Source organism: Mustela erminea, chromosome 20 (assembly GCF_009829155.1).
Source record: "Mustela erminea isolate mMusErm1 chromosome 20, mMusErm1.Pri, whole genome shotgun sequence".
Lineage (NCBI taxonomy): Eukaryota > Metazoa > Chordata > Mammalia > Carnivora > Mustelidae > Mustela > Mustela erminea.
This window is the reverse complement of record NC_045633.1, coordinates 31936428-31960226: the sequence shown is the minus strand read 5'-3', so window position 1 is coordinate 31960226 and position 23799 is coordinate 31936428. Positions and strand designations below refer to the sequence as shown.

General features: G+C 52.4%; 1 protein-coding gene across 6 annotated transcripts; it reads right to left on the bottom strand.

Annotated features, from left to right (window-relative positions):
* Positions 1-58: 58 nt before the first annotated feature.
* AGFG2 (ArfGAP with FG repeats 2) lies at positions 59-22448 on the bottom strand. 6 transcript variants are annotated; one of them, XM_032328205.1, is made up of 13 exons: positions 21945-22448; positions 13430-13523; positions 12459-12574; positions 11268-11421; positions 10487-10652; positions 9658-9783; positions 8945-8977; positions 3530-3650; positions 3274-3356; positions 3010-3096; positions 1951-2079; positions 1540-1625; positions 59-1250 (listed from the first exon to the last, which is right to left on the bottom strand). In XM_032328205.1, exons 1-13 carry the CDS (start codon positions 22163-22165, stop codon positions 1194-1196), a joined length of 1473 nt encoding a protein of 490 aa, XP_032184096.1. In that variant the 5' UTR covers positions 22166-22448; the 3' UTR covers positions 59-1193. The 6 variants fall into 6 exon arrangements, with proteins under 6 accessions (XP_032184096.1, XP_032184097.1, XP_032184100.1 ...); XM_032328206.1 differs by having other exon boundaries at positions 3010-3093; positions 21945-22444; XM_032328209.1 differs by having other exon boundaries at positions 22163-22444.
* Between the last annotated feature and the right edge of the window lie 1351 nt (positions 22449-23799).

Here is a 23799-nt window from a genome sequence, read left to right as displayed (position 1 = left end):
GGCAAGAATACCTGTCCCGGGCCCGCAGCGCCAAAGTGAGATCCTGGGAGCCATTTCCTTTTTTTTTTTTTTTCAAATGCAGTTCTTTTCCAACATCGCCTGCCACAGCTTTGGCTCAGAGATTTGGGGGGTGGGGGAGGCACATGGGAAAAAGAAAGGAAAAAAAAAAAAAAAAAACCAAACCAGCCAATTGCACAAAGCCTTTCCCTGGAAAAGCCCAGGCTCTGGGGTGCTCAGGACTCGTGACTGCCCCCCACCCCCACCACCCTCTGGAGCTCTGGCTTTGCTGGTCGAGGCACAGATGGGGGTCCGTTCCGTTCCCCATGTGAGAGAGCTTTCTGGGGGCAGAATGGCGGCCTGTGTCTATATATCTCTATGTGTGCGCACGTGTGTGTATATATAATAGACTATATTAGAAAATTCTCTATGTATAAATATAAAACACTGGTATCCAAACATGACACCACAGCGAACTAAAGTGCTTGACAGGAGTTGGGCATGTCTAAGTAGTAGGCAAAACTATTATTCATCCTGAGTACCCAGGATGAGGGAGGTTGCCGGGGAAGCAAAACCATGGAGGGCCTCCTGGCCTGGTGGGCGTGGGGAGGGAAAGGGGGTGCTGGCCCAAGCCAGCCTTCTCAGCCTGTCTGATCACTGTCCCAGGTCAACCCCACACCTTGACCCAACTTTGCCCACTGTGCTTCTGTCCACAAGGAGACCAGCACTGGAAAGTCGGGAATGGGGGGGGGGGAGGCTGGCTCCCACAGGAAGCTGGTCAGTCTGTGCCCACAGTTTCCTCCGCCCACATGGCTGGGAGTGAAGGGACCACTACGTATGCTGAGGGCAGGAGGTGAAGATTCCTGTCATCATGATTAGTAATTTGAGAAATCAAACGCCATCAGTCCTCTAGGCAAGGCCGTGCCTTCTCTCCTCCTGGGTCTCCTGCCTGGGTGAGGGCTGCGGAGAGGAGGGGAGAAGCCTTGGGGGCAGCTGACCTGGGAAGCTGCCCTTTTGTCTGCAAGCCCCAAGCGAAGCATGAGCACCTCCACCATCCCCAAGACTGCTTCCCTGGAAAACAAGGCCCATTCTGTTCTCAGACCTGCAGAAATGCCACAGGCAAATGGTCACCAGAGCTCCTGGGAGTAGAGGGGCCCCAGACGGCAGGGAAGAGGCCTCCCCCCCAGGCCACAGTGCTACAAGAATGGGTTGGTTGGAGGTTTGGAGGCAAATGGGCTTGATGAGGATCCAGTCTGGAAAGAAACAACAACCACAAATTAGGGGATTAGGGGACAAGAGCTGGAGGCCAGAGAAAAGAAGCGGTCCAGCATTCCTTTCTCCCCCAGAATTACCACGCTGGGGGTTGTGGGAAAGTCAGGGGGCTGAGGCAAGCGGGGGGCAGGGAGTGTGGGAGCCAACACCACCCACGGACTAACCCAGCACCCCCTGCGTGGTCAAGGCAGGGCTTCCAGCCCACATTGCCCTGTTCTCCTCAAAGGATTCTGTCCCCGACCCCCAGAGAGAGGCCATACCCGCACTCACCACGAAGGGGTTGGTGGAGGTCCCGGCTGGCTGGCTCAGTTGCCTCTGGCCCAACTTGGCTGGTCCTAAGTCGCTGAAGGAAGAGCCTGGAAAGCAGGGGCAGAAACTCAGCAGACGCAGCCCTACCCCTCATGCTGGGGCTGAGCACTCCACCGGCGGGCCTGCAGGCTGGGGACCGCCCCCCTCCCACAGTGGCCGCAGGAGCCTGGCCTTGCTGAAGTCTGCGAAGGAGGGTGTGGAGCAGAGTCAGAGGACACCAGGCCGGTCTGTGGCTTCTCTGGCGCCCCCTACTGGTCCAAAAGGGAACTAGCTCAGACGTCTGGCTCTCTGATAGTCCTAATAGTCAGGGCCTGCGGGGGCTGGGGGTGGGGGCTGGGGGTAAGAAAGGAGGGTCTAGTCTGAATCCCTTACCATTCTGCTGCTGAGTCACCGAGGTCTGTGCGGGGAACAGGGGTGGTGGGAAGGTGCTGACAAAGGCCCTGGTGGGTGGCCCTGTCTGGGGGAAGCCAGGCTCAGCGCTGCTCATCCCAAAGCTGGGCCCTGTGGACCGAGGACACGAAGTTCAGGGGAAGTTCTGGAACACAGGCTCGAGAATGGTTCTTCCTGGATCTCTCCAAGACGGGGGACATGGGCTAGCGTGTGTCCCTAACCAGAGGTACCCAGTGAAAGTACCCGGAGCGAGCCACGGAAGCTTTTGGCTTTCGCGCCACCTAGCAAACCAGGCCTCTTCCTGCCCACAGTGGCTTGTGGCACGGAGGGCACTGCAGTGCTGTGCAGGGGCATGGCCCGGAACCGGGGTCAGCTGCCAGCTACCTATTAAACTGTGCCAACGAAAGCAAAGTATCAGCGTTCTATGGGCCTCAGTGGTCTCCTCTCTAAAAGCAGGCTGGACCCCTTTCCTAGGGCTGCCGGGAAAAGCCAGTAAAGCTGTCAACAGTGGCGTTTGCCACGCCTGTCAGCGGCGCTGGCAGCCACCAGGCACACTTCCTGGCCTCAAGGTTTTTAAGAACAACAACAACAAAGGCAGGGGAGGAACAGGGAGCCAGAAGATCCCAACACTCCAGGCCGATGACAGCAGGGACCAGGGGCAAGGCTGCAGGTAGGACATAGAAGGTGGGGGTTGGGGGGGGGACACTGCTGAGGGGCGAGAAGGGAGAGTCCCTGCCACATCGGTCGCAGAACCAGCTCGGGAAGCAGCAGTCTGTGTGTCGTGATTCTGAAATTCTCATTCTGGGACTTGAGTGGTCTTCCTTTGCCCACTAGGCGGCCTGGAAATTCAGCCTGGTCTGGCCCGATGAAGGGTGACAAGGGGGCTGATTTCAGGACCGAGGCTGCCGGCCACTCCTCCGAACAGTGGTGTGTGTGTGTGTGTGTGTGTGTGTGTGTGTGACAGACAGACAGAAGGGAAGAAGGAGAGAGGGATTTGCGCCCTGGAGAGAGTCAGGGCCAGGGCAGAGTCCGGAGACTTACCTGTGGCCAGGCCGTTGGGCTGGAATGGGTTGGTAGAAGGCAACTGCGGGAGAGCAGCAGGTACTGTGAAAGGGTTGGTGAAGGCTGCTCAGGGCAGAGGGGGTAGAGGTGGGAGAAAGAATTAATTTTTTCTCATCTGGTTAACATTCGGAAGACAGCATTCCTCTCGAGTTTCCTGTGTTTTCTCCCCTCCCCTCCCTGCAGAGTCCCCAGTTTCCTCTTGGCCTTGGATCTCCTCCCAGGGTCTTCACAGCCAAGACTCACCTCCAAAGGCAAGGCCAGTGCTGCCGCCTCCACCAGCTGTGGCCGACTGGAGCGTGGGGACCGGGCCGGCCACCCCGAAGATGCTGTCATGTGGGAAGAGAAGTCAGCACACAGGGCCCCGGGGCATCAAGGGGAGAGGCAGGGCAAGGGACCAGGAGATGGCAGACCCTTGTCCCAGCCCGTGGGAGGAGCTCAGCAGGCCGGGAAAAGCAAGGCTCTGCGGCCCCAAGGTAGAGTCCCTGACCTCTGAACCCACCTGCTAGGGATACCTCCAGCCGATGGTCCGGGCGCCAGGAGGCCACCCATATCTGCGAGGCTGCTGGGCTGACTGGCCGGTGCCAGAGGAGAGGCCGCAAACGGAGTTACCTGGCTGCTCCCTGGGCGATCACAGGAAACAGAACAGGTTGTGCTGGGCTGAGGCAGGAGGGAAGGGGCAGGAGGAGAGATGGAGGTGGGGGGAGCAGGGGAGACGCGGCCAAGTGATGGCATGAGTGCACCCATTGAGAGAGTCCCCTGGATTGTCTGGTTCAGAGGGCCTTGAGTCCTGCCAAGAGTACTAGGTAACGGCCCTCCGCCCTCCATCTCCCTAGCGCTCAAACCGCCCTCAGGTCGGGTCCATGTCCCTCTGGCTGTAGGCTGACTTGCGGTTCCCTTTTTTCCCTCAAGACATGGAAATGTCTGTCCTTTCCTCAAATCAGCATTTATGGATAAATCCTAGGAAGGGGCAGGTAGAGGGGATGGGGGGAGGAACTGTGAGGGGCAGAAAGCCCAGACGCTCAGGAGCCTCTCCTGGAAGGTGCGGCCCCGCGCCGGAGCCTGCCCGGGCAGCTCAGCTCCCGCTCCCACTGGAGCTGTCCCCTCTCGGGAGGCCACCCTAAGCCAGGAGCTTAGCTCAGGGTTCCTCTGCCTTCTCTGGTCATCACATCGCAAAAGAGAAACCCCCGAGGGTGAGCCCATGTGGGAAGCTTCCAAAACAGCCCGAGGAGCGAGTCCAAGACATCCCTGTCCTTTGGAGAAAGCCTTCGCCTCATCTCTATGATGGGGTCCGGTCCACCACTCTGGGCTGTTGTGAGGGCAAAATGAAGCTATGGATGGATAAGGCTTGACTTTTCTGAGTGCCGGAAGATTCGTACCGAAGGCAAACACGCTTTGCATGGTGTCTGCCACACGTGTAATCCGAAGTCATCTGCTGGAGGACAGCGTGAGAGGGACAGCGAGGTAACCTGGACTCCAGTCTGGGCCCTACTCTGGCTCCTGCTGCGACCTGAGCAAACCACCTTACTCTCCTGAGCCTGTTTTTGCGGGCCCTCTCCTCGGAGGCCTGGAAGACCACCCACCCCTAGGTTAAGTATTTTCGGCAAGTATTTGGAAATCTGTAACGCATGCACAATGGTGAGGTATCATCGTAACTTTTGATACAATAAACTGTCTCCGGGGTCAGAGAAACCAGGCAAGGTCTCAAAGGAAACACGATGGCTGGCTCAAACACAAGCGAACCAGAGCCTCTCCTGGACCCCCAGCTCCAGGCTTTCCATGTGCTCTGTCTCCACCTTGAACAGGAGCCCCCCCACCCCCCACCTCCCGCCCGCCACGGTCCACACCAGCCTTCGGGCTTTAACAGAACCGTGTCTTCAGGTGGGCCTCCTCTGAACTCTGATTGAATGAGCCTGGCTTTCCTCTCCTGACACCTTGTTCTTTGCCCTTGTGGCCACGGACATCTTTGTAGGGACGTGTTTTTGTTTCTGTATCAACTGCGTCCCCCTCTAGACCAGCTGTCCCTTGCCAGGAGTTTTCTCACGGATGTAAGTTACAAACGTGCAAAACAGGACACATGCGGGGTAATTAACGGCAGTGCCGACAGCGAAAGACTTCATCATTCGTTCTACATATTCATCAACACGGGACGGATTAAATAAATTATAGTGTACACATAAGCAGGACTATTGTGCAGGCATAAAAAAACAATGAGGAAGCGCTTCGTGTACTGATGAAAAAAGATCTAGCCGTACTGTTCAGTTAAAACATAAATCAAGGTACAGAACGGCATGTCTATTATGCCACCAAGCATGGAAAAAAAAAAAAAAGAGAGAGAGAGAGAAAGAAAATAGGATGATAAGAAAAGCGAGTGAAGGCCACAGGCTCCTCTTCCCAGGAGCATGGCGGTGCGGAGGGGGTGAGACAGCAGCCCAGCCTGGTGGGGCTACAGAAGCTGCCTAAAGGAGGGTAACCTGAAGCCCATTTGTGGGGAAGGAAGCCTATTCGTGGGAAAGGGGGAATGTGGTGGCAGAGGTGGAGAGAATGCAGGGGAGACTCAGATGAGAAAACTGGTGGGGAAAACCCTGTCGAGAGTGGGAAGGATGAGCAGGCAACTGTCAAAGGGCAGATACTCCCCACCCCCTTCGAGGAGGGGCATAAGGGCAAGGAAAAGGTAAGACACAAAGCAAGGGAGGTGGCCAAGCCAGGCTGGTTCTCAAGCCTATGCTGCTCCCTGGCCCCCTCAAACTTTAGCCTGGCTTCCCCTAAGTTTGGGGGCTTTTCTGAAGACCCCAGAACTGTCATTTGAAGCTCCATGCTCTTCCTTCCCTAAAGGACAAGGCCAAAGCGCTTTGGTTTAAGGGGATCCTTCCAGTGCTAGGCACCTCCACTCGGACTTGGAGAAGCTGGGTCCAGCAGGGAAGGTAGGTGCCCAGGGCTGGCCCTGCCTGCTCCGAGGTTCCAAGGTTGGGCTGCTTCCCGAGTGCCAGTGCTCGCCTTGGCCACCCTCCTTCTCAGTCCCTGGGCTTTCGACGGGAACCAGTGCAAGGCTACCACGCCACTGAGCACACTTGGTCTGCGTCCTCCCCAGGCCCCAGGCGGGCAGGAAGACTGGAAGCCAGCAGCCTGGTATTGAATCTTCTGATTCTCGGGGGCCCCTGGCCTTTCCTGGGCTATGACTGGGGGTATGTGGAATTTCTGAGTGAACACAGCTTCCTGTCTTCACTTAGGTCAGACTCTCCAGTCCTGCTCTGGGCCTTTGGGTCAGGAGCTCCCCAAGCTGGGGAGGTGCCGTTGTCCTGTCCGGCCGCTGCCAGGCTGTGTGTCTCCCCGCGGACACTAGGGGGCAGAGCCGGCCCTCGCGACGGCCAGGTGGATCCAGCACTTTCGGCTGGTTCTGGGGAACCTAGGAATGGAATACCTGCGCTGGCTCCTTTGCTTCCTCTACACTTCCAGCGCCTCATTCCCTGCGGCTGGATTGGTAGACATGCCTTCTAGCAGTTTCGGGGGAAACAGCAGTTTTAGAAACTTCCCCTCTCCAGACTCCCCCTCAGAAATATAAAAATACAACCAGGCCTGTCAGAAAAGACACCCACCTCTCACCCAAGTCTCCCTACTTCATCCCCAGTACTCCTTTATGGCGCACTCAAGAGAACCACCCTCGTGATCACGGCGTGGTGGGAAGTGAATGGGAGCTGCCACTCATCCGACATTCGGGTCTGCCCAGGTCACCGGCCACGTTGAGCCGGTTTTGTCAACGGCAAAATGGAGATCTTTCCGTTCTCGTGGAGATGATATGGGGAAGCTCCTCACAGTGGCTCCCAAGGGCTGGCTGGCTCTGGTGGGCTGCAGACTGTCTCTTTTAGAGATGACCAGACACTGGACAAAAGTTCACCCCAGTTTCAGCCAGAGAGGGCTCTGGATACCTTCCTTCTCTCCTTTAAAGGTTGGCCCTTTAGGCAACGGATTGGGACAGGCATGCACTTTTCTTTTCTTTCTTTCTTTTTTTTTTAAAGATTATTTATTGGGGCGCCTGAGTGGCTCAGTGGGTTAAAGCCTCTGCCTTCGGCTCAGGTCATGATCCCAGGACCCCACATCGGGCTCTCTGCTCAGTGGGGAGCCTGCTTCCCCTTCTCTCTCTGCCTGCCTCTCTGCCTACTTGTGATCTCTGTCTGTCAAATAAATAATAAAATAAATAAATAAAATCTAAAAAAAAATTATTTATTTACTGAGAGAGAGAGCGAGCGAGCATGAGCAGGAGTAGGGGGAGGAGCAGAGGGAGAGGGAAAAGCAGGCTCCCTGCTGAGCAGGGAGCCCAACAGCCACCTGGGACTATAACCCCAAGGCAGGCGCTTAACCCACTGAGCCACCCAGATGCCCCAACAGGCATGCATTTCTGGCCAGACCAATTTATTACCACCTTGTACAGGCTGCTTCCTTTCGAGCTCTCATTCCAAGAACACTTCCCTCTTGCTACACTGAATACTCCTGTGCCAACTTACTTTCTTACTGGGAACATGCAGAAGGGCCAATTACCCCACACAGTACCGGCCATGGCTAGTCTTTAAAACTTCTGTGAATATAATGTGCGGAATTATCATCTGACCCTAATTTCTGTTTTTCCGTTGATTCGTCAGGTTGAAAACACTTTCATCTTTTTCTGGGTATTATTAGCTGCTTGTATCTGTTCCGTGTTATCCTATTCTTTATTATTTACATGAGGTTTGTTTTTTAAGATTTTATTTATTTGCCAGAGAGAGACACAGCAAGAGAGGGAACACAAGCAGGGGTAGTGGGAGAGGGGGAAGCAGGCTTCCCGCTGAGCAGGGAGCCCGATGTGGGGCTCGATCCCAGGACCCTGAGATCATGACCCCAGCCGAAGGCAGACACTTAACGACTGAGCCACCCAGGCCCCCCTATTTATAGTTTAAAAAAAACACATGATGGCTATTAGCTTTTTATCTGTTTTCCATATTGTAATTATCTTTTCCCTGTTTCACGCCTTCAAGGACAATGAAACATTATTATGGGACATCTTTTAGGACACCTTTTATCATTTAGAATGTGACCTGAACAATTTCTACTCCTTTTTTTTTTTTTGAAGATTTTATTTATTTATTTGACAGACAGAGATCACAAGTAGGCAGAGAGGCAGGCGGAGAGAGAGGAGGAAGCAGGCTCCCCGCTGAGTAGAGAGCCCGGCATGGGGCTCGATCCCAGGACCCTGGGATCATGACCCGAGAGGAAGGCAGAGGCTTTAACCCACTGAGCCACTCAGGCACTCAACAATTTCTACTTCTTAGAAGTTTATGTGTTGTCTCTTGGTCTGTGGTCAGATTATAAAAGTGTTCCATGTTTGAAAATCCTGTCTTTTGATTACAAAATTCTACTCCTATTTATTAGGTCAAACTTGTTCAAGTGTTAGTCAAATGGCCTACTTTCCTCCGTATTTGTCTACCTACTTGATCTACTATTAATCTTGGGAGTCTGCCTCTCTGTTGCCGTGTTACATTTTCATTGTGTCTAACAGTTTCTGCTTTCTGACTTTCAAGGCTACCCTGTCAGGTACTTTAAGTTGGTTAACAGGAGGACTTATTTGTGAATTTTAACTGGGATCAATATAAAATGTCCCTCCTTGCTCCATTCAAAAAAACGAAACTAGAATAAAAACAAAAGCACTCAGACAATTCGCGGTGCACAGTGGGAAGGTGGTGGGCAGAGCGAGAGAGTAGGGGAGTCTGGGCTTTGGGCCCAGCTCTGCCCTGCTGTGGGCTGTACGACAGGGAACTGCCGAGCTGCTTCATGGGGAAGCTGGCCACCTTGGAAAGGTTCCTTCCAGACCTCAGAGCTCTCTGCTCAGAGCACCTGAGACAGGCTTCTACCTTGGGTGGGCTGTGGGGTGGGAAGAAAAACTCACCAAAGCTGTAACTTCCAGTTAGCATCCGACTGGCTGGCAGTGGGGGTGGAGAGGGGGAAGGGCGGGTGGGGGGGAAGGGGAGAAAGAGAGAGCGTAAGTCACTGGCTTTCCCCAGACATCGGGTCTTTCCAGCACACCGGCTGCCCTCTTGTGTGTGCAGGATGGGCAACCGCAGGGGGCCGGCCCCAAGGCTATGAAGACCTGATGTCTGGGGGCTCGGGGAGGAACAGGTGCTTTACAGCAGCGGCCTTTAGGGCATTTTCTTTTGGGTGTGTGTGTGTGTGTGTCTCAATTGCTGCACAACACAACACTGAGTTTACAGGCTTCTGCTCTAACGGGGATAAGTGACGACTTCTGGAGACTGTCTTGGACTCTGACCCAGCCCTCGCCCTTTGCGCAGGGTCCAGCACGGGCCATCAGAGCACTCTAGAGGAAATCTCACGTACACTCTTGGTTTTTCGAGTACTGGGGTCTCTCCAGCTTGCCCGTCAGAGCTCTCCTATGCACAGCCCCCCAATTCCTGCGGCAACTGGGCTGCTGTCTTTCCGGGACAAAATGGAGGGGGAGCCCCTTTCCCTGCCAAGAAGTCTCCTCTGCCCCCTCTGCCCAGCTCTCTAGGTCGGTGCAGATGCGAATGAAGGGCAATACATGAACGCAGTCGGAAGCTAGGAGGGGAGCGGAAGGGAGCGGGAAGAGAGCCGGGCAGAGTCTACCTGTGGGTGCGGGCTGGGCCTGGAACGGGCCTTGGCTGCCGGGAGGAATGCTTCCAAACGCGGACGGGCCGGCGCTACTGCCAAAGGCATCGAAGTTGGCAAAACCTCCGTGGGAGGGTGTCTGGCCTACAGGTGGAGGGAACATAAAGGCCATATATATAAAATGAACATATAATCCATAAATATGCACCAACTGGGAAGGCCAAAGGCCACTGATGGGACACTGCCTTTCCACAGGGTCCTGCTCAGGGAGAGATGGCAGGGGCCTGGGCAGAGGGCCAGAAGCCCGCTGGGGGAGAGGCGATGTCAGAGGCCTCCCAAGTTCACTCCCTACCATCTTCTGTCTTTATTCCATGAGGCATTCACATTTCTGTCAGGGGCTACTTTGGGCTAAATCACGTGGGGGAAAGAAGTTGGTTTTGGTGGGGGAAGGGGCTTGAAAGGCAAAAAGGAAAGCTAGATACCATTTTATTCAACCCTCTGTTGGCGGTTGCTGATCTCTGGGAAGAGGGCAGGGGAAATGGAACAGAGGATAAGCCCCCGTCCCCATTTTAATGGAAAAAAGACAGTAATAAACAGGCGCTAGAGTCCCCGACTGTCATGTTTCTGGTCAAACTCACAGATATAATCCTGGCCACTCTCCTCTGACCCCGGCCCTTCCAACCCTGATGCTTCAGAATTGTCAGCGGACTCATTTGTGGCACGGGAGCTAAGAGCCGGCGGGGGGCAGGGGGGTGTAGGGGGGAAACTTGGGTCACCCTAAGGGCGTGAATGCCTTGTGTCAGGGGTAATACACTGTAGGAATGTTCTTTTCCCAGGTCCCACTTACCCCCGAAGGCTGGGAATGCAGCGAAAGCTGGTGCCACCTGGGGAGCAGCAAAGGGGTCTCCTCCTATGTCGGCCAGCAGGTCCGTACTGGCTTTCTTGACCGAGGAGTGGGGAGGCGGCTGAGAGCTCCGGGGCTGGGGCGTCCGAGGCTGAGACTGACTGACAGGCTTGAGAGGAGAAGGCATGATGACATAGAGCACTTGGGAGTCCCAGACATGACCCGGCCCCTGCGTGGCTCTCTAGGCTGCCCCCAGATAGGCACGTGGAGAAAGAAGAGAGGGAGAAACTGCCCTCAACGGAGAGATTTCCTGGGCAGCAACTGCCTGAGCCCCTCACGTACCTAACCTGTCTTCTCAGCGCACCAGCTCCCAGAAGCAGACATTTCGGAGCCTATCAGTGACAGGAACACTGAGCTACACAGGGATGTTGCCGAGTACCCCCTCCCCGCCAGGTCCCCAGCCCCGGAGCTGGGACTTCCTCCTTTTTCCCAGGGGCTTGAGGCATTGTCCCCGCCCCTCCGCGTTTCCTTGGAGCAATGGTCAAGTTTGAGGTTGATACTCTGACTTCCCTAGATAGCACTTCCTGTTGGGTTCTTTCTTCCAGAAGACAGGAGGCCAGGGTGAGGCCGAGACATAGGTAACAGCAGGGCGGAGAATTAACTCACATCTCCTCTACTGTCGTCTGCTAAGTCCGGAGCTGGGGCTGGATTTAGGAAACAGACATCCCTGTCTGCCGAATCCCTAGCTAGTGTTGGAGGGTGGAGGGCGGGTGTTGAGAGTTACCTGGCTAGAGGTGGAGGCAGTGGCGGATAGAGACGGCGCAGGCTCCCCCAGGAGAGTCCGCAGGGGCTTTCCTTCCGGGACGGAGCCCTGGATGGGGGTGGAGGCACTGCCTTTGGTATAAGCGGGCCCCTTGACTTGGTCTGGGGGGACATACCTTGGAGAAAGAATAGTCAGGCTGAGAGAAGAGGGTAACACCGTGCGCCATGCTCAAGTGTAGGCATCTGGGAAGCACAGGTGACAGCAGTCGAGTCCCCTGGTCTTTGCCCACTGATTTTCTTTTTCGAACTGAAGGGACTTTCGTAACTCAGCCAAGTTCTGCCCATCCTGAGGGTCCCTCTTTACTGTCGGATGCTCGTTCTTTTCTGCGGGAATGTTCACTTTGCTCTGACGTGGGCCGGGTTTTCTCTCCCCTTCTCCTTTCTCTTTCTGACATCAAACCGTTTGGATTTCAAGTAATAACCTGCCAGCAATGCTGCTGGACAGGTGATGCTAGCAATGCAGGGGGTGCATTTTCCAACTCCTTTCCAGTCCCACAGAAAGGTTCTGCCCCCTCCTATTCGAAGTGCTCACAGTCTATCCTGCCAGCTTTTGCTACGTCTGATAAAATCCCCTCCACTCCAGCGTATGTACGTACTACCCTGGAGGTATCTTCTTTGTCTGGAGGACACCCCCAGCAGGGTCTCCAAAATGCTGTTTTGTCCACGATGATCTCCTTGCTGTCTGCCTTCTCTTCTATGCCCTAGCGTTATCCCCCCAACATGCACACACCCCTGAGATCAAGCCACGGAAAGTGCCACTGGGGAGAGACAAGGCAGGGCAGGGCAGAGATGCTGTTCTTGTCACCAGGAGAACAGAACACACATAAACTGTGGATAAAATGCTGGGTTTTTAAAGCATAGGGCTCTAGGACATGTGCACCCATCTGCCTCTCTGCATATATGGGCCCAGCTGGGCTTTACCCTGCCCCATACTCCCTCAGGCCCAGCCCTTCTCCAAGCAGTCTAATGTCTCTCCAAAAGAGAGGCATCGACTCTGCGAGGTTAGTGACTGGGAACAAGTTGTCCTTTAGGCAGCTTTATAATTTTGAAGTCTGGCCTTTGAGAAAAGCCCCAGTTCAAGTCTGGAAACTGGACCGTCTGACGAAGAATGTCGTGGGACACGGGTGTGCGCAGCAATGGCTCTCCTCCTTACCATCTCTTTTTCTCGTATTTTTCCTGGAGAAACTCCTTCACCTTCTGAGGGTCCCTGGAATCTGGTATTAAAGATGTCCGAGCATCAAAAAGGCCCAGCCAAATCTTCCTGCAAACCTACAGGCGTGGAATCAGGTAAGAGAGGCGTTCAGGCAGAAAGCATGGGATGGGGAGAGCCACCCCTACTTTATTCATCAATATGCTATTTACTGAGCACAGACACAGCTGAGAGTCTGGGTGTATCTACAAAGCAGACACCGTCTCTGTCTTCACAGAGCTGACCATCTAATGGGGAGGTCATGCCTTAGGTAAGGAAAAATAGATTTATAATTACATGTTATGACACAACTTAGAAAAGAGAGGGCCATGAGAATTATGGGGAACTAAATCTGGAGGGGCGTGGGGTCAGGGACAACTGTTAGTGCTGTGGCTTCTAGAACACCCCTCCAGAGCCTTCCCTGGTCGGCACCCTCCAAGTAAGCCAATCACCTTCAAGCTAGGAGGACCGCCAACACCAAGGATGGTGTCTTCCCACCGCCAGCAGATGTAGCTGGGGAAGGGGTCTAACCCACATTCGAGGACACGTTTGGGCTTAATCCCAGGCTGCTGAGGGTCGGGTTGGTAGAGTTGGCTCCAGGAGATCTTACTCCAGGGGGCCGGCTCTGTCTACTCTGAATGTTCAGGAATGTGGAGCTCTAACTGTCCAGGGGCAGTCTTCCCTGTGAGTGCCCAGGAGTCACCCCCTACAGAGATTTTTGCCCCCCCCCCATTCCTCTAACAAGGGCCTAGACAAAGCACAATTTGTATAACCAAGATTCCACAGATATACAAATATACATAGACAAGATAAACTATACACTAAATAATAAAAGAAAGTCGACCAAAAAAGAAAGCTACAGTCTTGAGGCAAAGCGCCCCCTGGCCAGTAGGGCAACCATACAGCCAGCAGGCATTCCATCGGTGGTGGCTCACCTCGTTTCCACGGGATTGCAGGAATACCACTTCAGGCTCAGTGAAAGTTGTCATGGAGATGGACTTGACTCGATGAGGGGGGTTTAGGCCTCTCCTGTGGGAAAGAGACAGGAAGAGAGGCACAATGCAGTTAGCACTGCAGGTCTGTTTATGGGAGGAGAGGTGGGAAGAAAGGATAAAACAACACATGAATTAAGCTCAGAGAGATCCCTAATTCAAGGAAAGAAGGGAAGCGAGAATGTTTTGGAGGCTTTTAATGACAGTCAAGAATGTGTCATGTTCCCTGTCACTCTGGAGAGGAAGGCAGAGCCCGCCCACCCAGAAGCCTTCTCTTCTTTGCCTCAGTTCCGTGTTCAGCCTGCAGACTGGGGGGCGGGGGGTTACTTCCGGGAACTCAGAGATGGGCCCACTTCCCATTTCCTGTTTTACCACTGCAGGCTGGGGGGTACTTCCGGGAACTCAGAGATGAGCCCACTTCCCATTTCCTGTTTTACCACTGCAGGCGGGGGGGGGGGGGGTACTTCCGGGAACTCAGAGATGGGCCCACTTCCCATTTCCTGTTTTACACCTGCCTGCCCCTCCTCTTTGTCTCAACAGAAAGTGTGGTGGTAGGAGTGGAGAGGGCCCTTCTCTTTCAGGAAGAGATCTCTGGGAAAAGAGATAATCCAGGTTTTCTCAGCTCTGGATCTTTCTATGAAGCAGGAGGAAGTGAGCTTCAACCATGAATAGGAGATTGGCATGAATCAGGAACATGCATCCCGTAGTGATGCTTTTGTGCCAGCTCTGTTGTGTTCTGCTAACTCTCTAGGAGTCTAGTTGTGCCCACAGAAGCCCTGTGGAGATTACAGTAGACAAGAAGGCTTCCTTGCCCCGACTCAACTGTCCTCTGGAGTGTTCTCACAAGGGAAACTTGGCGCTAGGCCAGGTTCCCCTTCCCTTTTCCCTTAAGTTTTACTCTGGTCTAGACCACCAGCACTTATCGGATAAAAACAGAGCTGGCCAAACCACAATGAGTAAACCAGCCCCTGGGACCAGCACGTGAATGAGCACAGGCACCGGCAGGAAAGACAGTTTCAGCTCATGTGGCTTTTCAGACTTAAACTCCCCTGGGGGGAAAAAAAATGAAAGGGCAAACCAAGATATGAAAACAAAAGGAACTCGGGAAGAGGGTCCTGGTTGATGCCATCAGGAAAGCAAAGAGAAAGGCAGAGACCACACAGTTTACCAAACGGAAACCGCAGAAAAAATTCAGGCTTACAGGTGCACGCACAAAATGAAGGTGTCCCTGCAAGTCTAGAAGAATGGCAGTGTTGTGTAAGCCTACACCGAGGCAGTGGGGGGGTGGGGGGGACAGGTGACACAGTCCAGGGCGAACAGTGAAGAGCAGTAGCCCCTTTGAATGACAAATTACGGATTGCAGGATTCTAATGAAGGACAGGACACTGAAGGCTGTAATTGAAGGCATTTTCAGCAATTCTGCTGCTAGACTTTTAAGTAAAGGGTCTCAAAATACTCCTTTAAAAGACAGTATCAAAGAGGTCTGATGCCCCAAGGAAAGATTAGAGCAGTGAAATGCAAAAGCAAGGCTTTGTAACTACATGTCAAACAATAGCTCTTAAATCTGATCGGCCCTGAAAACTCTTCTAAGCACATTTCAGAGATACTCCAGTTTTCTCTCCTAAAGCCTGTCTTACTCATGGCCTAGTTTTGTCTTGAAGTCCAGACAGCCTTTTATATTCTTTCACTAGCTCTTGGTCACCTTAATCCCTAAACCCTTCCCTCTCAAAGGCCAAACGGTCCGAGTTTAGCCAGAGCAGACCTCTCTGTCCCTGTGATCCCAGGGATTCCAACCCTTCCCCTCCCACTAACAAATATATCCTTTGGCAAAATACAAGGTATTGTGGTAGGCGCTTGGAGGAATACAACAGTTATCACTCTGTATCATACAGATAACTTGTCATGTAGGACCTAGTCCTTGATCACTGGGCGCTGGCTTACAGTGACCCTAGAAGCCTGGGCAAAGATACTTCTTGACCCAGTTGGGTGCCATTTAGGCATACACAGAGCCGGATCAGGGAGAATGTGGTACCAGGATGCCGCCGTCAGGGAAGGAAGAGAAATGGCCATGGGAAAAATAAAATGTATTACGTTAACACTAGAAAAACAGATTCGGAGCCTATCACAAAAAGGTCACTGACATTTCCTGAAAGGACAACCAGGAACTGTTAGCAAAGTGTAAACAGGGAGATGTGTTTCCTAGTGGGGGAGGGGGAGGGACTTGACCCATTCATCAGTCTGGAGGGGATGATTAGAACAACAGAACTTCCTATGGCTGAGCTTGGGCTGGAGGGTTTCTTTTGGGGGGGTGGGCATAGATAGGATGAAGGGAAAGCAGAGAAAATTAAGTGACTTAGGTGCTTTGGGCCAAATGAATCCGAGGGAACAGGATGTTTCCGTAGCACAGCACAAAAAGCAGTGCTCTGACCTTGATGTCTGTAGACTGGATTATGTATAACTAGAGCCACAGTTTGGGGGCAGGGAGAATTCTCTACAAGGCAACATTCTGCAGCCCAGGTAGAGGACCTAGTTACATGGCCTATGAGTCAGAGCTTTTTGTTTCTGAATCAGAGAGAGGCCACTGCTGGCTGACAGGAACAAGTTAGATACAAGAGCCCCTCTCCTCCCAGAAGCTGAAATCGAATGGTTGAGGGGTATAGGGGCTCGCTGGGGACATAGCAGGGGCATGCGAGGGGCCAGATCTGAGTCACTGGCCTGGAATCAAACAGAACCAATCTCCAAGCTGCCCCCAGTCTCCCGACATGACTCACAGCTTTCCCCCCAAAAGAAGTGAGAGCTAGAAGGAGACACTGCCCTTCGGGTATCACAGCAAATCCATTCTGTTATTTCTGACCAGGTGGTGCTGGGGAAACACAGAGATAAATTTATTTGCCCAGAATAGGGCAAGTGTTTCCAACGGAAAGCAAGTACGTTACTAGGACTCGAGCCTTGGCCCATTCAGGAGGCCTTCCGCTTTGGTTTCACAGGGCACCTGACTGGCATTCCCACTTTGAAGTGCCCTGAATTACTGGCAGCCAAGGGACCTGCAGGGACCCTAAAGCCCGCCCAGGGCTCTCTCCTTGCCTCTCTCTCCCTTTCCTTTGATGCTAGCAAGCGTAGGACTATTCCTACAAATCCCACACCTTTTGTTTTCCTGTGGTTGTTACCCTTACCACGGCCCGTATTTTGCTTCTGTCTTGCTTGGTGAAAGTCTCAGACCTGCTCAGCAGCTCAGATAAGAAGTTTCTGTCAGGTCAAACAATGGAAAAAAACAGTTCTACCGGGCACCCAAGTTCTTTCCTTTGTGCCAAACTTGGACCTGGGAATTCCTGACTTCTGAATATTTTGTGTTCAGGTTCATACCCCCACCCCGGGGGGTTTCTTTGCTCCTGGGATTCCAGTCTTCTGTCTCTGAGCAGGGTTCTTATCTTGGATCCAAACATCACCAAAGAGAGTCCCTATTAGAGACTCTTACTAGTCCCTAATAGGGGAGCTCCCCACTTACCCTGCTGCAGGCTCAGTTTCACTACTTTTAGGGAACTTCTTCCTAACCAAAAATCCCCGCTTCAACTCATTTCCTGTAGTTCTTCCTTAGTGACAGTGATTAACTGTTGTCCTCTGCCCTCCTCTTCAGGCTCATTCTTGGTTTCTTTGACATCCTTCCCCCTTCTTCTCATCTCTTTGGATGAAAGGTGAAGTGGGAGGCGACGGAGGGCCGGGACTCACACCGGGGCCAGGGACACGTCTGCCTCTCTCACCCAGACGGATGGAAAAGTACTGAATTATTGAGCAACACACTATGCCTTTTCCTCCATGGAGATAAAAGAGCTTCAAAGAGGAACCACTAACAGCAAAGCCAGATGGGGAAACTAAGGCACCTGGAAGTTAGGGACTTGTCACAAAGAAAGAGCTGTCAAGCACCTCTCCTAGGCACGCAGCCCAGAGCTCTGTCCACCCAAATCCTGACTTAATCCCACTACTGGAATAAAGTTGTGCAGAAGTAGAGGAGACCAGTATCTATTACTGAGTCCTGAAGGACTATGGATTAATGATGGACCTATGGGGTGCCTGGGTGGCTCAGTAGGTTGAGCCTCTGCCTTCGGCTCGGGTCATGATCTTGGGGTCCTGGGATCGAACCCCACAACGGACTCTCTGCTCGGTGGGGAGCCTGCCCCCCCCGTCTACTTGTGATCTGTCAAATAAATAAATAAAAACCTTAAAAAAAAAAAAATGGACCCAAAGAGCCAGGTTAGGGAAGCATGCCACAGACTTTGCAGAAAAAAAACTGGGCGTCAAAGACCGTTCCCATTCCTGATGTTAATGACATTTCAGGCCCTATCTATTTTTTTACTAAAGAAACATGGTCTATCCATTGAGGCAGGTGGGCAAACCAGAACAACAACAAAAAAAAACCAAACCACTGAAAGCACTTGTTTTGGCAAAGGTACTTTTTAGCAGCAATCTGTACCCTGTCCTAGCTGTGCTCTCTACTAGAAGAGTCAGACACAACAAAACACATAGGCAGATGTGTATGTTGGGGAAATGAAAAGGACCTATATCCAGGTTAAGGAAACTAGGTATTGGACGAAAACCAAATGAATAAAACTAGGTCAAATTTGGGACCTACAATTGTGGCAGCATGAATGTAAATTTAGAAACAGCCCAAACTAGCAGCTTCTCTCTCAATCCCTCACACCAACGCTGTGGTTTTCTGCTAGAGCTGAGAAAATATTTCTCATGAAAAAAGAAAATGAGAATGAGCTCTCACATGTAGTGATGAAGCCATAGTTATAGCCACCCACCAGTATTAAAATTGAAAATTTTCTGCAGATCTTGGGAAATTCAACTTCGGCTGCAACAGTCAACTTTGCCACATCAGTCCGTGCAGCCAGCTGGGAGCTCTGGTAATAGTGCTCACTGCCCCCAGAACGCTCCACTCCCCCAAGAGGCAGACATACTTGTAACATCCTCGGTAGAAAGCTGGCTTTCAAAATAAAGCCAGTCTCGTTGTCTTCTTTCTCTGGCTATGGTACTGAATGTTGTACTTGAATTCTTGCCCCCCTCAATACCCTCATCCTTTTTTTTTTTTTTTTTAAAGGAGATCGTATCTTTTTTTTTTTAAGATTTTATTTATTTATTAGACAGAGATCACAAGTAGGCAGAGCAAGAGGTAGAGGGAGAAAGTGGAAGAAGCAGGCTCCCCACCGAGCAGAGAGTCCGATGCGGGGCTCGATCCCAGGACCTCGAGATCATGACCTGAGCCGAAGGCAGAGGCTTTAACCCACTGAGACACCCAGGTGCCCCCCCCTTTTTAAAGGTTTTATTTATTTGAGAGAGAGGGAGCACACAAGCAAGGGGAGTAACAGAGGGAGAGGGAGAGGGAAGGCACCCCGCTGAGCAGGGAGCCCAACTCAGGGCTTGATCCCAGCACCCTGGGATCATGACCTGAGCCAAAGGCAGATGCTTAACCAACTTAGCCACCCAGGTGCCCCAAAACCCTCGTCCTTTAAACAAAGAATATTTCTTCTCTTTCTGTCGTCATACCTCAACGTGAGCTCCCATCACTCTCTAGCCCATGCTGAGCTTTACCTCACAGCACTTATTACCACCTGTAATTATATATTTAATGATTGACTTAAAGCCCATGGCTTCCACTACGGTGTAAGCTACATGAAGATGGGTACAGTTCTGTGCACTGCCATATCTCTGGTGCCTAAGACCGTTATCTGGAGCTTGATAGACACTCGGACACTCAATAAATGTATGTTGACAGATTGACTGAATCAGTGAGCAGCCTCTTGGGGCCTACCATGATATTCACTTCCCAGCACTGCGAAATCCTCATCTGCGGGCAATCAACCATGTGGGTTTAAGATATTAATTGGTCTATGTGTCCCCACGGAGCCAGGCCCCTCCACGGCCTGCTAGACTGTGCCTGCTTCCTCTTGACTCTGCGCCCAGCGATAAGCACTTCCACCTTCTGTTCACGGCCCACCCGCCAGCTCCCAGCCTTGCCCAAGGTGCATCAGAGGGCACAGGCAGTACTTTGTGAAGACCCTTTCTTTATAAGGTTCCTTTGCCTTGCCCTACTTAGCTCATGCTAATTAGAACTTCAATTAGCACAGGAGAAGTACCATCAAGAACTTAGGCACAGCCAGGAAAACTACAGCTGGCTTCTAGAATTTCCTCTTTCTCTCCTTATGATGTCAACATGCCCTTTAGTTTCAGCTTCATTTATTGACCCGGCCTTTTGATCTTTCACTAAAGACCAAAAATAATGAACACAGGGAAAGGTGGTCATGTTCTGCAAAATGTGCCCTGATATTTAAGGAGTTAACTGTTCTAGCAAAAGAACAGGTTTTTAATGTGTGCCAGATCCCCTGACCCTCCTTCTGTACTGATTGAGGGATATTCATTATAGAAAGGAAATATTATATATGGGATACTTTAAACCAAGATCTATAAAATACATACATATATATATATATATATATATATATATGTGTATTTTTAAAAGATTTTATTTATTTATTTGACAGAGAGAGAGATCACAAGTAGGCAGAGAGGCAGGCTGAGAGAGAGCAGGAAGCAGGCTCCCCGCAGAGCAGAGTCCGATGCGATGTGGGGCTCGATCCCAGGATCCTGAGATCATGACCTGAGCTAAAGGCAGAGACTTAACCCACTGAGCCACCTAGGCGCCCAAGATCATAAAATATTGAAAATAGTGTCAGCCCTCCCATTTAGTCGGTGCTTTATCTTTTGTGCCATGCAGCAAACCATGGGGATGGATTAATACTGTTTCCAAACATTTCCTTCCTAGGACTCAGACTCTGATATGCGATCAGTTTTATCCCCCTGCTCCCAGACTCTATAATCAGATTTTCCTCTTCGTAACAGGATCTTTGGGAATCTGTTCTTTCTCTTTCTGCTATAAATAGTCCTAAACTTCGCTCCTTCTCTCCTCAGAGTACTTGTCCCAGTCTCAGTTCTATCCTTTTGGCTTCATTTAAGTCTCTACCTTTTGACACCTTCCTGTTTGGGTTCTAATCATTGTCCCAAGAGCCCTACTAGTGTTTACTTAGACCCAAGTCGTTAACACACAAGTGAGGTTGCTCAGAACACAGAAGTTTGGCAAAGGAGGTAAAAATCCCAGAAAGAGAGAGAGAGAGAATCCTGCACGGTATCTGAGGAGAGCTGGATCTTCATTTCTGGTCTGCCGTGATCAGAACTAATATCCAATAACAAATGCTGAAAACAGCAACCCCCATATGGCACTGGATAAATCAGTAAACCTCTCTTTGCTTCTGTTCTCCCATCTGTCATGTAAGAACAATACTGCTCCCTCCTTGGCTCCTAAAGGTGTAAGAAGAAACAAGGAAAGCCCCCCTTGTTAAATACAAAACGGACACACCAATATATTAAAGCAATACTGAACAAGTCAGAATGAATCTCCTGATGGACTTGGATAGAATTGAGATACAGGGTTGGTATCAAATGTTAATCACCATCTAACTAACTAATTTCCTATGCGGGGGTGGGGGGTGGGGGGTGGGGAGAACCTTACTCTGTAACCAAAATCTGGCCTGGAACTGTGTGGCTCTAAATGAGCTGGGGCATGACCAAATACAGTGCCGGTGCCAAGTGTAGCATTGCAGATTATACAACAAAACTCCCCCAAATCTGGAAAGAGCTGCCAGATGCTACTGCCAGGATCAAGCCATGGCAACAAGAAGCTTAAAGGTGTAAACTATTACACTTAAGGATGGCTCATCCAGATCCCCACACGTTTGGAAAAGTTAAGCTCTCTAACAGGGTAAACGCATCCGCCCTCATCGCTGGAGACCTGCACTCCAGAGCCCTGCACCATTAGGACCTGACCCTGAACGCCGGAACGGGGCTCCTTACCGGTCACTATCTCTAGGCTGTCAGCCCGGGTTAACCTACCTATTTTAAAGGGGTTTCTCCATCTCACACTCCAGGATGGGCACAAGCCGGAAGGAAGAAAAGGACGCCTCCCTCCAGAGCCCAGCTTATTCTCCCCCTTTCCTATTGGCCCCTCACCACCTCCACAGAGTTCCCATTCAAGGTGTGTGTCATTCTCTGGCCCTTTAACCGCCCCCACCCCCGCCCCTATTCCCTTCAACTCTCCCCCCACTTTCGGTTCGGTTCGGTCCCCCCCACCCCTCCGGGAGTTTCTCCCTTCTTGTCCGGTGCCCTTCCTTTCCCCTGCAGCGCGACTCCAATCGTGTCTTGTCTCCCCTGCCTATGTCCCTTCCCCATGACAGCTCTCTGCAGCCGACGACCCTCTCCGCGCATCAGGAGCGTCCCCAGGCCTCCCCGCCGCCCGGACCTCGGCTCTGTCCCTTCGCCCCGGATCCATGCTGTCCCCAACGCCGACAACACTCCGCAGCCCCTTCCCCCCACCCCCACCCCGCCTACCCGGCGCCAGTCCACTCACAGGAGGCCAGAGCAGGTGGTGCAGACGAAGCTGCCCACGGTGATATCCACGTAGGTGACGCCGCGCTGGGCGCACTCGAAGCAGTGGCGGTTCCCCGCCTGGCTGCAGCCGCCCAGCTCCCGCACCCGGCGACACCACACCTCCGAGGCCGCCTCCGCCTCCGCCTTTCCCCCGCTGACCCCGCCACCCGGGCCTGGACCCTTCTTCGCCGCCATCACCATGGTTGCCCGCTCCCTCGGACCTCCTCCACGCAAGTCCGCAATCGTCCCTTCAACCACAGCCGTCTTCCCGCCTCCTCTGCCTCCTCCGCACAAGCGGCTCCCCTGACAGAAGCTAGGGAGCCGGAGACGTCCGCGAGAGACTCCTCAACCCCTTGCCTTGCCTATTCTGCACGCTGATTGGTTAGTCTCCTCCCACCTCCTCACTCTGATTGGCTCGACACTGGACGGCCTTGGGCTGCCGGAGCCCCCAACGCCACGCCCCACCGCCTTCACCCTCAGGCCTCTCCCGTTGGCCCGCAGAGACACTGCCGCGAGAGCCGCGCGTGCCCTCTCCCTGTCCCCGCCCCCTCTCGCCACTGCCTCCACGGCGGCCCGCCTCCCAGATTCGATTGGTGAGTCCTCGGAACACGGGCTCCGACGCTAGCTCTGATTGGCTGGCGAGGCTGCAAAGTTAGCGCGCGAGAAAGAGTAGGTGTCTCGCGCGTGCGCAGCCCTGGTCCTCCTGAATGGTGGCGCTGATTCCCGCCAAATTTCAAAGGCACAGTCACTACTAGACGGTGCGGAGAGGTACGAAAAGCAGAAAAGTGGTCATGGAAGGGACCGAAGGGAGTAGGAAAAGAAGGGAGCCCTCAGAGGAAGGGAGAGACGGGCGGGAGTGCTTTAAAACGCTCTCTCATTTTACGGCTATGCTATGCCACGGGAAATCTCATTTTACCGAGAGTTTGGGTTATATGACTCGAGTTAGGTCACATGACCGGTACGTGGCCTGGCCAGGATGCTGATGTGGGTCGTCGTCTGACTTTAGAAACCCTGCTTTTAACCCCCACGCCATCCGTGGAACGGTGTTTGACAAACACGTATGGGTTTCAGGCGCTGTTCTAGAGAGTGGAAGTCCAGCAGCAAACCAAACAATCAAAATTCCTGTCCTCATGGAGCTTACCGGCTAGGAGGGGGAGGCAGACGGTAATGATAAATCCTACGCAGAGAATTAAAATAAGGTATTTTAAAAAAAGATTTATTATCTTATTTATTTATTTGACATGGATCACAAGGAGGCAGAGAGGCAGGCAGAGAGAGAGAGGGAAGCAGGCTCCCCACCGAGCAGAGAGCCCAAAGTGGGGCTCGATCCCAGGACCCTGGGATCGTGACCCGAGCTGAAGGCAGAGGCTTTAACCCACTGAGCCACCTAGGCGCCTCTAAAATAAGGTTTTGTAAAGGAGGGTGCCTTGTTGGGTATTTTAGATTGGTCAGGGTAACCACCTCTGTTGATGTCTCTCAGTGATATTTAAGGTGAGACCCGAGCACTAAGAGGAGTCAGCCATGAGAAGATCCGAGGGGGAGCAATCCAAACGGAGGGAAAAGCAACTACAAAGTCCCTAGAGCATGAAGAAACTGGGTGTTTTGAAGCTGCCAAAAAGAAAGCCAGCGTGACTGGGGCATGGTGAGTGAGGGGAGAATGGAGGGGATTGTACTGGAGTGGGAACCGATTGTGTAGAACCTTCCAGGCTTTCGTAAGGAGTTTGGGTTTTCTTCCAAGTGTGTTGGGAAGTTGTATCAGTTAGAATTACATCCTCCTATGACAGAAAACTTCCAGTAATTAGGGCTTAAACAAAATGAAGCTTATTTCTCTCTCC

Excerpts from the sequence above, each read along its gene's own strand:
- AGFG2 (XM_032328205.1), bottom strand. The coding sequence starts at position 22,165 with ATGGTGATGGCGGCGAAGAAGGGTCCAGGCCCGGGTGGCGGGGTCAGC. Across the intron at positions 3,357-3,529 it reads GCTGGAGGTATCCCTAGCAG|CATCTTCGGGGTGGCCGGCC; the intron begins GTGGGTTCAGAG and ends CCCACATGACAG. Across the intron at positions 2,080-3,009 it reads GCCCAACGGCCTGGCCACAG|GGCCCAGCTTTGGGATGAGC; the intron begins GTAAGTCTCCGG and ends CTCGGTCCACAG.